Source organism: Rhineura floridana, chromosome 5, assembly GCF_030035675.1.
Source record: "Rhineura floridana isolate rRhiFlo1 chromosome 5, rRhiFlo1.hap2, whole genome shotgun sequence".
Lineage (NCBI taxonomy): Eukaryota > Metazoa > Chordata > Lepidosauria > Squamata > Rhineuridae > Rhineura > Rhineura floridana.
In genome coordinates this window covers 57,392,059-57,406,034 of record NC_084484.1, presented here as the reverse complement: position 1 = coordinate 57,406,034, position 13,976 = coordinate 57,392,059, and the positions used below count along the sequence as shown (strand labels likewise).

Genomic DNA, 13,976 nt, shown 5'->3' with positions numbered 1-13,976 from the left:
AGTCCCTAATAGACGTCGTACTTTGACACCACACTTTTCATGTTGTAGCAAAAGACACCATCAATCCTCCAAAGATTCTGGATCCGAGTGGTCTGAGAACCCTTGAAGTAGAACTTGGTAAGTTGGTTATATTTTAAATTGGTTTTGCAGTCTTGATGATAGGGAATATTATTATTATTATATATATTATTATTCATGAATAATGGCTCCTACTGGGAGGAAGGGTGGGATATAAATCTAATAAATAAATACTATTGAGCTCAAGTCCTGCTTGTGGGCATCTTGTAGCCCAGCCATTAGGCAAAGTGAGGGAATTGCCTCAGGTACAGATGCTGGCAGCCATCAGCGGCAGCCTGTTGGCTGTTCCCCTAAGTTCCCACCCACCTACCCATTCCCCTCTGCTGTAGGACAGAGCTGGGTATGCAACATGGCCTGTCCCAGTCTTCCTCAACTATCCTGCTGCCTCAGATGCAGTGGAGGATGCTGTCCTGTCACCAATGTTGAAGTAAGATTCTGCTGTAGGTTTCTGTACATGGAATGGGGGGGCAGGTCATCTTTGCCTCAACTAGCCTTGGGCTGGCATTGTGGAAACAGAATGCTGAACTAGATGGGCCTTTAGTCTGATCCAGATGGACTCTTTTGATGTTCTTATTAATTTAACAATAAAGAATTTACAAGTACAGCACTGTAACAAGAAGCATTTCTTATGCTATATCTTAGGTTAAAGCCTTCCCCCAGTTTGTCTACCCCATTCACAGTTATTCGCCTATACATCCACTTGCCTGGATTTGACTGTCTTTGATGCATGGGCCCTTTTTGACTACCTGCTATTTTAAAAAGCTGGTGAATGATATCACAGTTAAGCCTTCAACTGTTTGATAAGCACAATGATAACAAGCTGAAAGAAAGTACCTCTGGAGCTGTAGTCCAACAGCATTGGGAGGGCATCATATTGGCTACCACTGTATTCTCATGATTTTTACACTGGGCTGGATCTAGAGTTGACCCAATAAAAGCAATGGGACTAAGGGTAGAGTTCCATTGATTTCAGTGGGTCTACTGTAAGCCTCAGCAAGCAGGGCTGACGATCAAGGATGATGGGAGCTGTAGTCATCACTTAATGATCACAACATCTTGCATGTGTGACTATGGCAGCACAGACATATTCTGGCCAATTCAAGGTCCTGGTCACACAAGGGTAGCTAACCCCTGGCCATGGGGGGTTGACATGGTCCCCAAGCAAATTGGCAATATACAAATATTGTAAATAAGAGCAGGCTGTTCAGTATAAAAATATTGTAAAAAGAAGAGGCTCTCCTTTGTATCCCACCACATCAGAAGTGAAATTGATTGAGGTATGGCACAGGGCCTTCTCTGTAGCTGATGATGGATTATGGAATTTGCTAATTTGGCCCTTTCTCTTCTGCTTCAGCCATATTATTATTATGGCAGGCATTTGACCTGAAGGCTTGAGGAAGTCAAGTAGACTAGTCCTTTTTCAAAGTTGTTTTTAGCTGCTGTGTCTGACTTCAGCTTTACTGTTTCATTTGCACCTCTTCCGTCATTACATTGGAATGGTGAGGTATAATTCTCCTCAAACAAATAAATATTACAGATGGCACTTTTATAATTACACAGTGCTGTCTCAAACACAGTACATTTCAAAGTTGTTGGTCAACACACCTACCTGCCAGTTATCAAGTGCTGTGTAATTAAGTGATGACACAAGCATTTATGAAAACTGGCCTAAAATACTTCCACATTCAAAATATGCTTAGAAACGGATTTTTATGTGTGTTTTCTCCAGGACAACCGCTTGAGCTTAAATGCAAAGCACAGTTTGGTTTTGAACTGAATGCTTCATCTTCGATGCAGTGGTACAGAGAAAACGGTGAAAGTAAGAAACTGCTACAGCAAATATGGTATGGAAAAAGACAAAATGTAGTTTTAGAGTATAATCGACTGGCGAGATAACAGTCCTTGTTTAGTGTCGGGCTGCACTTCCCATCATTCCAAGTCAGCATGAGCAATGGCCAAGAATTGATGGAAGTTATAGTCCAAAATGAGAGCCAGTGTGGTGTAGTGGTTAAGGTGTTGGACACAACCTGAGAGACCAGGGTTCGAATCCCCACACAGCCATGAAGCTGACTGGGTGACCTTGGGCCAGTCACTGCCTCTCAGCTTCAGAGGAAGGTAATGGTAAACCCCCTCTGAATACCGCTTACCATGAAAACCCTATTCGTAGGTTTGCCATAAGTCAAAATTGACTTGAAAGCAGTCCATTTCCATTTTTCTGTAGTCCAAACCATCTGTGGGGCACCAGGTTAGGGAAGGCTGTTGTAACTATGGATGGCGGGCAATTGGCTGGTGCCACTTTGAAAGCATTCTGTCAACCTAACAGGCAGTATTGATTCAAGTTTATTTTTTGTCGTTGTCCCCCTCCACCCAAAATCTAAATATTTTGAAATGAAATCTTGATAAATGAAAGAAAATTTCAGCATTTTGAAACAATATTTTCCAGGTGGGGGGAAGCAAACCAAGTCTCGCCCATGTTAAGGACTCTAGGCTTGCCAAGGAGGAGGGGGGGCACTGAAAGCTGCTTTTGTCCTTTCCTTTCCAATAGGAAAACAGCCAGTTTCTGCTTGCTAACATGGAAATTGGCCAGCCTCAGTCACAGCAAAAGAGGCAGCGAAGCCACTTGTCTTTCCTTTATCAATATATTTTTTTAAATTATCAGTATTTTGAAAGAAGACTTCCTTCTGAGTAGATATGTATACCATTATACTGTAAGTTGACTATACAGTGGATTCTTAATGAGTACCTAGTTTGCCTAAGCCTCTGCAAAGTTTTTACATTTGCCTTTTATGGGGAGAGGGATTATTTAACATTTATCCATGCTTTATATAGTAGTATTTGCAGAAAATAACTTCACTTCCTGATCTCAGGCAAACCCATAACAGGAAAGATGCATCCTGGTTGCTAGGAAAAAGGGCAAACTGGATATTCCAGGGACTAGAGAAAAAGACAGAAGCAGGAAAAATGCACTCAAAGGGAGGGAAAAGCAGCATTCATTCTTGGAGAGTTAGAGAATAGCTTCTTTTTTTAAGTGAAAGCTGAGATTCTGGGCCATCTGCTGGGGTACCATGGTGCATACCAACCCATGCTTCAGGCTGATGCTTCATCAAAAAATTCCCCTGGCTCATTTTGAACCAAACTCCAGGACTGGCTCTGACTTTTTACAGTCAGAGAGAAAGAGAGAGAGAGAGAGAGAGAGGCTGCTTTCACTCTGCACTTTATTCCGTTATTCTGACAATTTCTTACCTGGTAATTTGCACATTATATTTGATCTTTCACATGATGCACAAGCTAGCTCCAGAATTCTAGTGGAATGTAGTGGAAGTTTAGCACAAATTTCTGTGATAAATGATACCAGAAATAATCCGTTAGCAAGGCTGAGAACCCCAAAGATTGCAGCAGTTTTTTGTTAGCTGCAGCTGCTCATGTGACAGGTATCCCAGCATGCAGTGCGTTCCCGCCCTTTAGCCATGTGTGTGGGGGGGGTTGCCTGATGAACGTTGTACCGGTATTCTGGTATTGGCGCAGATAGCAGCAACATTTCCCACACAAACCCCTGTGTTGATACAACTAAAACAATTTAAAAAGTCAGATCCTAAAGGGAGAGGGCTTACATGGTGACGGGATGAGATCTTAGACCTCCTACACAGTAGGGAACAGTGCGCATGGGTGAGGGACAAAAACAAGTTGTGTGAAACAGTTGTGCGAAATGCTGGTATATCCGCTGAAAAAACTGCTGTTCCTTAATGCAACAGGTACTGCAGTGTGAAAGGGATTTTAGAAATCGGGACAGAAGCGCTACCTTTTTAATCCATTAAACTAACACAATCATCCCCATGTATGAAAGCAGCCAGAGAGGGCAGCAAATGGTAGCCTCTCCCCAATTCAAAGTTATGATGCATATTGGCCAAGGCGGCTCAAGTTATTTTGGCAGAAAATTCCCACTGTAAATAATAATAACAATTTTGATGCCCAAACTAGGCTGCCTCACTCTGCATGCCTAATGGTAGGGCCAAGCCTATGAAGTCCCAGGTTCCCTTGTACCCTGATTACATCTGTCCCTCAGTTTTTAATACCTGGTAATACAAAGAGTCAGGGAGGTGCAGTAGATAGAAGGACAGACTAGGCCTGAGGAGCAACCTGGGTGGTCTTAGGGCTGTCATTATTTCCCAGCCTAATCTACCTCATGGGATGTTTGGGGTATAAAATGGGAGGCAATCATTTATGCCACCTTGAGCTCCCTAGAAGAAGTCCACCTTTTGGAGGCCCTTCTCTGGGTGTCCCCACCACCAACATCAACAAACAAGGTCCAGAGAGTGGTTGCTAAAGCAGCTGCCTTTTCAGGGTTGGCACCTTGGTTTATGGAACAACCTCCCCAGAGAGGCTTGCCTGGAGGCTATGTAATGGTTATTCTGCACCAAATGAAGGCCTTTTTCTTTTCCCCAGGATTTTTTTTATTTTTAAAGTACTTTTTAGATCTGTTGTCCTGATTCTCTGTTGCTGGATTTAGATTTCATTTTTATCTCTTTTTTTATTTTATGGATTTTTTTTTTACTTTTAAACTGCCCAAAGAACATTGATTATTATTGGCTGATATAAAATATTGATAATAAATAAATGGAAGCAACAAAGGAATTTTAAAAACAAACAGGTGTGTCCTCATTTGCCCATGAGATGTGGCTCCTAGATGGACACCTTGGCCAGACTAATAGAATGACATTTCATGTAACCCTCTGTTTCCATGAGGGTGGTAGATAAGTGGCTACTTCACTGTCTTCCACTCTGAGTCATTGCCATTGTGGAAATCAGAGCAGTCACCAGCATACCACAGGAAAATATATGTGGTGGTTGTGGTATTGTGAACTATTGTAAATGTGTGAGAATGAATGCTATGGGTAGCTGACAAAGTATTTTCTATTTAGGGTTCATCCAAAGGGACTAGAAGGCGAATGCTTTGTTCACATTTTCAACCTAATGAACGTAACTGAAGAGGATTTAAGCAGCCAGTTCATCTGCCATGCTCAAAATTCCATTGGAAACTCCATAGGGGTGTTCAAACTTAAGAAGAGAACAGAAAGAGGTAAAAGTGGTAAACCATCTGGGTTTGTTGTTTGTTTTTAATTAGTTATATTTGGGATAACATCCCTGAACTGCTGCTGGCCCTCATTAAAATTGTCTTTCTTCTGACTCCCAGGAATGTTTAAAAAGGAGGGGAAGGGATAACATTTGACTCTGTGACTCTTAGCTTGAAACCGTTGTTACCATTTTTTGTTTGGAAAAGACATTTGGTAGCTTGGTCTTGGCATGCCCTACTCCAGCAACTGTTTATCTTCTGGATCAAACCCAAAGTCCACCAAGCCCTGCATTCTGCTTCCAGAATTGTCAGCTAGATGCCTCTGAGAAGCTTAAAAGCCGGATGCACGAAGACAGTAGGCCTTTCCTGTTGTTAGTCTTCATGATCTGGTATTCAGTAATATACTTCCTCTGAACATGGAGGTTCTATTAGTTAAAATATCTAATAGGGGTGATATATCTATCCTCCATGAATTCATCTACTCTAGGGATGAGGAAGCTCCCCGCCTCCCCTTTCCAAAGGCCAGATTCTCTTGGAGGGGGAAAAGTGGTTAAGGGCACATCCCGGAGGTGAGAGGAGCTAAAGTGGGCAGGGCCAGAACACAAACATACTCTACATTCTCTCTCACAACACGTTCATAAATACCACACCCCACTTTCTCTGTCTTAGGAAGCTGCCTTATACTGAGTCAGCTCATTGGTCTGTCTCATTCAGTACTGTCTAGAGTCTAGACCAGCCTTTCCCAACCAGTGTGCCTCCAGATGTTGTTGGACCACAACTCCCATCAGCCTCAGCCAGCATTGCCAATGGCTGAGGCAGATGCGAGTTGTGGTCCAACAACATCTGGAGGCACACTGGTTGGGAAAGGCTGGTCTAGACTGACTGGCAGTGGCTGTCCAGAATTTCAAGCAGGGGCCTCATTCCGTTACCCCTTCCTCTTAGATACCACTGCTGAAACCAGACTGCGGAGACATATTTATTTTCTCCTACTTAGCACTGGAAAAGAATCTGCCAGTCTTTGGGCTTATCTACACAGTGGTTTGGTGCTACTCACATCTTTTAATTTGCATCATTCACATGATGTTGCTGGCAGACAGAAGCTATCATGCAGTTTTCCCTCTGTAAATCTGTACTAACCCAATTCACTGATAGTACGAAAAGTGGAGAATAGCACGTCTCCACTCTGCTCCATTAGTGGTTCCAGACGCTTTGCTTCAATGTCTGTAGATGGGTGTCTCAATCGTTACTTTTTCATACACCCCTTTCCATGCCCACTATATAATTACCTTTTTTCATTTTGTTCCTTGTGGGTTGACTAGCAACTTTTGACTGCTCTCAGTTCTGCTGGCAAACAGTCCTGCAATTCTGCAAACAGCCACAGGGAGTAGCCACTGACAGTGTTCTACAGCTATTTACTGCAACAAGCAGCCCTACTTCTTGGCAGCTGAATGGTGCCTTTATTTTTATTTTCCCCCTAACCTGTGTGGAAAACTGTAATGCTGCTCAAACAAAAGTTTGTTCTTTCAGCTGTATCAGTTCAAAATAAACTTTATCAACTTAAAATAAACTGCTTTTGCTTCTAATTGTTATGTGGTCTCCCTGTGTTCTCATTGTAGCCCCTTGGATTTATCTTGCATCCATTGTCCTTTGGGGCAATACAAACAGAGGGCAGAGTGTCTTGCTGGTTACAGCACCTCAGGAACAATATGTTTGTAGGGTTGTCTTTTTTTTGCATATGTGACCCTCTTGTACCTACCAAGAAGGTCTATTCCAAAACTCCCTTGTTCGTTGTTGTTATGTGCCTCCAAGTCGACTATGACCCGGAGCGAACTCCAAGAGCATCTGTTATGAACCACCCTGTTCAAATCTTGTAAGCTCAGGTCTGTGGCTTCCTTTATGGAATCAATCCATCTCTTGTTTGGCCTTCCTCTTTTTCTACTCCCTTCTGTTTTTCCCAGCATTTTTGTGTTTTCTAGTGAATCAGGTATTCTCATGATGTGTCCAAAGTATGATAACCTCAGTTTCATCATTTTAGCATCTAGTGATAGTTCTGGTTTAATTATTATTTGTCTTTTTCACAGTCCATGGTATCCGCAAAACTCTCCTCCCACACCACATTTCAAATGTGTTGATTTTTCCCTTATCCACTTTTTTCACTGTCCAACTTTCACATCCATACATGGGGGTCGGAAATACCATGGTCTGAATCATCCTGACTTTAGTGTTCATCTTTGCATTTGAGGACCTTTTCTAGTTCTCTCACAGCTGCCCTCCCCAGTCCTAGCCTTCTTCTGATTTCTTGACTGTTGACTCCATTTTGGTTAATGACTGTACCAAGGTATTGATAATCCTTGACAAGTTCAATGTCCTCATTGTCAACTGTAAATCTTCTGTTGTCATTAATCTTCTATTGTCATTACATTAGTCTTTTTGACGTTCAGCTGTAGTCCTGCTTTTGTGCTTTCCTCTTTGACTTTCATCAGCATTCGTTTCAAATCATTACTGATTTCTGCTAGTAGTATGATATCGTCTGCATATCTTAAATTATTGATATTTCTCCCTCCAATTTTCACACCTCCATCTTGGTCCAATCCGGTTTTCGTATTATATGTTCTGAGTATAGATTAAAAAAATAGGGAGATAAAATACACTCCTTTCTCACACCCTTTCTGATGGGGAACCAATTGGTTTCTCCATATTCTGTCCTTACAGTAGCCTCTTGTCCCAAGTATAGGTTGCGCATCAGGACAATCAGATGCTGTGGCACCCCCATTTCTTTTAAAGCATTCCATAGTTTTTCATGATCTACACAGTCAAAGGCTTTGCTGTAATCTATAAAGCACAGGGTGATTTTCTTCCGAAATTCCTTGGTCTGTTCCATTATCCAACATATGTTTGTGATATGATCTCTGGTGCCTCTTCCCTTTCTAAATTCAGCTTGGACGTCTGGCATTTCTCGTTCCATATATGGTAAGAGCCTTTGTTGTAGAATCTTGAACATTCCTTTACTTGCATGGGATATTAAGGCAATAGTTCGATAATTCCTGCATTCCCTGGGATCCCCTTTCTTTGGAATCGGGATGTATATGGAACGCTTCCAGTCTGTGGGCCATTGTTTAGTTTTCCTATTTCTTGACAGATTCTTATCAAAATTTAGACAGATTCCGTCTTAGTATAGCTTGTAGCAGCTCTATTGGTATGCCATCTATTCCTGGTGATTTGTTTCTTCCAAGTATTTTAAGAGCAGCTTTCACCTCGCATTAATGTCTGGTTCTTCATCATACGGTTCCTCTGTGAATTAATCTGTCATCCTGTCATCTCTTTTATATTCTTCAGTGTATTGCTTCCATCTTCCTTTTATTTCATCTCAGTCACTCAGTGTGTTTCCCTGTTGATTATTCAACATCCCTACTCTTGGTTTAAATTTCCCTTTCATTTCTCTAATCTTTTGGAACAGGGTTCTTGTTCTACCCTTTTTGTTGTCCTCTTCAATTTCTATACAGTAACTATTGTAATAGTTCTCCTTGTTCCTGCATACTAGTCACTGTATTGTTGCATTTAAGGTTCTGACTTTCTATCTCCTTTTGCTTTCCTTCTCTCTTTAACCATTTTAAGAGTTTCTTCAGTCATCCATTGAGGTCTCTTTCTCTTTTTTTAACTAGAGGTATTCTCTTTTTGCTTTCTTCCGTGATAACATCTCTGACTTCAGTCCATAGTTCTTCTGGTTCTCTGTCAACTAAGTTTAAAGCCTCAAACCTGTTCCTTATTTGATCTTTATATGCTTCTGGGATGTTATTTAAATTGTATTTTGGCATTATGATTGCTTTTGGTCTTCTTTAGTTTTACTCTGATTTTCGATACGACCAGTTCATGATCTGTACCGCAGTCTGCTCCTGGTGTTGTTTTTTCAGAAAATATGGAACTTCTACATCTTCTGCTACCAATTCTAATCAATTTGATTCCTATATTGACTATTTGGTGATGTCCACATATACAGTTGTCTTTTCGGTTGCTCAAAAAATGTGTTTGCAAGAAATAAATCATTGGCTTCACAGAATTCAATAAGTCTTTCTCCTGCTTCATTTCTGTCTCCTAAGCCCCATTTCCCCACCATTCCTAGTTCTTCTCTGTTCCCTACTTTTGCATTCCAGTCCCCCATGATTATCATCATATCTTGTTTTGGTGTGATCAATTTTCTCCTGTACTTCTGTGTAAAATCTCTCCAATTCTTTTTCTTCTGCGTTTGCCCTTGGAGCGTAGACTTGGATGATTGTTATGTTAATAGGTTTCCCATTTAATCTCATTGATATCACTTGCTCAGACCTTGCCTTGTAGCTCCTAATTGCTTTGGCTACATCACTTCTCACTATTAAAGCAACCCTGTTTCTTCTTAATTTCTCATTTCCTGCATAAAATATTTTGTAGTTGCCTGATTGAAAATGTCCCATTCCTGTCCATTTTAAGCACTCACGCCAAGTACTGTAATGTTGATGTGTTCCATTTCTTGCTTGACAATTTCTAACTTTCTCTGGTTCATGCTTCTCACATTCCATGTTCCTATTGTGTGCGACGTACAACTCCGGACTCTCCTTTCGCATCTGTGTGCATCAGCCTCTGGGATTCCTTTCGGCTTTGACCCAGCTGCATCATTAGTCACAGCGCTACTCGTACTTGTCCTATCTTGAAGGCCGATTCCGGGGCTTACCAATGGCTCAACGTCAATGTATTTATGGTTGTAAGGCAATCGAGGAGATTACACACTACCTACTCCATTGCCCACTTTATGACGATCCTAGGCAAAAAAATTTATCTTCATTTTTAAATTTTTTAGCCCCTTGTACAGATAAAGAAAAGGTCAATGCACTTTTAATTGATAATTTTATATCAGTTACCCTTGCGGTCGCTAACTTTGCTGTGGCTGCACAAAAAATGAGAGACGTTTTTGTCAAAGGATCCCTCGCTTCGAAACAGTCTCCCGATGACCCAAATGGTCTGGATATGTAAACTCAACAAAGGTATTGAGAAATACATGTATCTGTATTTGCACATGGCTTTTAGCTAAGTTTGCAATAAAGTTTTATTATTATTACTTGTCCTTTGTTCTTCCCCAGTAGCTCAGTGAATGCCTTCTGACCTGGGGGTCTCATCTTCCAGCACTATCTCGTGTTGCATTTTGGATACTCTGTTCATAGGGTTTTTGTGGTAAGAGGTATTCAGAGGTGGTTTACCATTGCCTTCCTCTGAGTTTGGATGCATCTTAGTCTGGTGTTTCAGCTTTGACCATTCTGCCTTGGGTGCCCCTGCTAGGAGTCCAGCCTCTTGGTCTTGACTCCTGACGGCATTGCTCTTAGCTTCTTCAACACCAGGGAATTTTGGAAAAGCTGAGAGAAGCTTTTGCCAATTTTGCTGCTGTTGCTGCTGTTACTGCCTGCATAAGCCTAGCATGCCACAACACTTTTTTTAAAAAGGGTGCTTTTAGTGCAGTGCTGCTGGAGGCTCATTACTCTTCATTGATTTTTCAGGATTCATTGCAAAATCTCAAAACCTTCATGGTTATTTCTGTACTTGGAAATCTCTTTTTGCTTGTATATACGGGACAGACCTTTGTCAGGTTTTCTGTAGGGAGTTTCTTTGTAGCCTTGCCATGTTTTTTCTCTCCCCCCCCTCCCCATTCATTCTGCAGATCCAGGTTCCCCTTGTCCAAATAAAGCATATATGTGGTTTATGAGTTTTGCGTTCCAGTGTAAATTTGTAATTCTGTATGGCTGTATAACAAATTGAAACATTTAAAAGGTTTTAGAGGATTCATTGCGACACCTCAAACCCTTCACTTAATTGATCTAGAAGGAAATCTGTGGTCTGTTTGTAGATAGGGAACATACCTTTTTCTGGCCTTGCCCAGCTAGTTTCCTACGATTATCAGATGATTATTTGGTGATGCATTAGGAGACTAGCCACTGAACTTCATCTTGCTGGGGCACTTAAGCAGCTTTTGCGTTGATGAAAGTTGGAAAAGCATCAATATATAAAAACTTGCAGAAATAATAGCAGAAATACAAATTTAGATAATCTAGCACAGCAAATTACAATGGCTAAAACAGGAATAAAATTAATTCATTTGCTTACAAAACCATTGGCAATTTGTAGGTACAGTAGGGGATAAAGTTTCGGAACTCCTGACCTAGAGTGTTTACACTAATTTTGGCCCTCTGTATTGCCTGCCTTGCAGAAATACAGAAATCTGTGCATGCTCAGTTACCTAGCAACCATAGGCAGTGAAAATAGTACTGCCATTTTTTTTAATGGAACCTAAAACAAACTGTGCATGCTCAGTTCCCTAGCAACCAGAGGGAGTGGAAATGAGCACTCACTGCAGACAGTGCAAATAGAAAATGGAGGTAGTACAAAGTAATGCTCCCATCTGTATAAGCCCTTCTACTTGGGGTTATTCAGTTAACTAACACTACCTCTCCCTTCTAGCACAACAACTCTTTTTATGCTGCTCAAACTAGTTTGCATTCGAAAATATATATTTTACATATAGTTTGAACGTTCCTTCTCCACTTTGAAAACAAATGCCTGAGAGCTCCAGTAAAACACCTTCATTGTTCTTCAGAATACATATTTGTCTTCTGCCTGTGTGTTTGGGTCACCAAGAATCTGATCCTTATCCAAATGTTTGTGGCAGTTTAGTTCCATCTTCGTAGCTTCTCATCAATTTTGCATTATATATATATATATATATTTTCAAATGCTTTTTTATTTGTGTTTTCTTTTAGCTGTGTACCTCTTGCTCATTTTGTGCTGTGCCGTTATAACTATATTTATAATCTTTTCGGGAAGTATGATGGCTTACCGGCACCGGATTGAAATAGTGCTGTTATATCAAAATTATGTGGCCAAAGATGAAACTGTTGGTGGTAAGAGATTTAGAATTACAATCTTTTTCTTGTTAGTTGTCTTTTTGGTGAACCGTCTATTTCTTATTTATTTATTACACAAATTATCCCTCTTGGCTCTAAGGAACTTAAGGTGGCATACAAGGTTCTCTTATTTTTATCCTCACAACAACCTGTGAAACAGGTAAAACTTGAGAGATAGTGACCAGCCCAAGGTCAGGGCCAGTACTTGGCAGGGTGGTGTGGCCTTGCTCACTGGCTTCCCGATACTGGTTACCAAGACGTGGCAGGGAGGTCGGTGCAGTATAGGCCTAGCAGCAGGAGTTTCAGATTGGCTCCAGTACTGTTCCCGCACCACACCCAGTTTCCCTCTGTCTTGCCCCTCTCCCTCTCAGTAACCAGCAGCTATGTTCAGTGTTGAGAAGCCAGGTGAGCAACAGCACTCCACCTGCGCCACCATGCCGGCTGCTGCTGAAGGTCACCCAGTGAGCTTCATGGCTGAGTGGGGATTTGAGCCTGGATTTCTCCAGTCCTAGCCCAGCATGCAAACTATTATACTGCACTGGATAATCCTCTAGCCCAGGTGTTGGGGACCCTTTGGCCCTCCGGATGTTGCTGAACTACAACTGCTATCAGCCCCAGCAAGCATGGCCAATGGCTAGGGATGATGGCAGTTATAGTTTAGCAACTTCTGGAGGACCAAAGCTTTCTTACACCTGCTCTAGCATAATGACCAAAATATGCTTTGCACACACGTAACAAAATCTTCATAGTTGCATTTTTCTAAATAAAAAGTAGACTTGAGACAGGATGATTTTGAAACAAGAAATGTTGAGCGTAAGATTTATTATTATTATTATTATTATTATTATTATTTCCATGTATATCCCACCTTTTCTTCAAGGAACTCAAGGTGGTGTACATGGTTCTCCCTCTTCTCAATTAATCCCAACAACAAACCTGTGAGGTAGGTTACGCTGAGAGGCAGTGACCGGTCCAAGGCCACACAGTGAGCTTTATGGCAGAGTGGGGATTGGAACCCTTGTCTTCCAGGTCCTACTCCAACTCTCTAACCACTACACCACACTGATGTATAATATATAATATAATAAGTGTCCTCCTAGCCAATGCCCATCTAGTCTAGCACCCTGTTCTCATAGTGGCCAACCTGACACATATAGAAAGAGGGAAACTCTCTTTCAGCTACTGTTTTGATGCTACTTCCTCCCTTAAGCTGCTTTTCCCCTTGCAGACATGTGCTTGTGAGGGCAAAGGCATTTCTAAAATCCCACACGAGGAGAAGAGCAAAGAAAGTCAGGTGCTCTTTCTCTGCTCTAACTACCATCATGTGAAGCAACTATTTCAAGCCACCATTGGGGTTTTGTTTCATGCATTTGAATTTAGCGTGTTGTTTTGGTCCCATTGAACACCTGTTCTAATAAAGAATACACTGCAAATTCTTCATACTCATCAGTGTAGATTGTATGAAGCTAGAGACTTCTAATTTCCTCTATTGTAGTTTATGTGGTGACTCACCTCTATGGTACAATGTTTTTTTTTAACCAGCACTACTTAATATTGCCTGGAATAAAATGTATTATGGCAAAGGAGTATGATTAGCTAAGCTACTGTGCCTCACCAGCAATTAAACTAGAACACATATTTACCCTTCTGGTAACTCTCCCCCTACATCACCTTAGGTGGCAATCCTATGCACATCTGGGAATAAGTCCTATTAAACAAAGTGGGACTTCTGAGTAAATGTGCCTGGATTGTGTTATTAGTCAATAACCTTACAATATAGTAGGAACGATGTGTAACAAAATGCTGCCTGTTTATACTGTCCCCTCACTCTCCTCTCTGAATGCCTTTGAATATGAAGCAGTCATGAGTGGGAGAGCTCATGTCCTGCTTGTGACCTTCCAAAG

The 13,976-nt window shown here is 41.3% G+C and overlaps 1 protein-coding gene across 2 annotated transcripts in view; it reads left to right on the top strand.

Moving 5' to 3' along the window:
- The window catches only part of IL18RAP (interleukin 18 receptor accessory protein), a 35,573-nt gene that overhangs the window by 10,645 nt on the left and 10,952 nt on the right, over positions 1-13,976 (top strand). For both annotated transcript variants that reach the window (XM_061629403.1, XM_061629402.1), the window contains 4 exons: positions 49-117; positions 1,808-1,922; positions 4,998-5,155; positions 11,929-12,069. In XM_061629403.1, the coding sequence (XP_061485387.1) occupies positions 49-117; positions 1,808-1,922; positions 4,998-5,155; positions 11,929-12,069 (483 nt within the window). The remainder of the gene's footprint in view (positions 1-48; positions 118-1,807; positions 1,923-4,997; positions 5,156-11,928; positions 12,070-13,976) is intronic.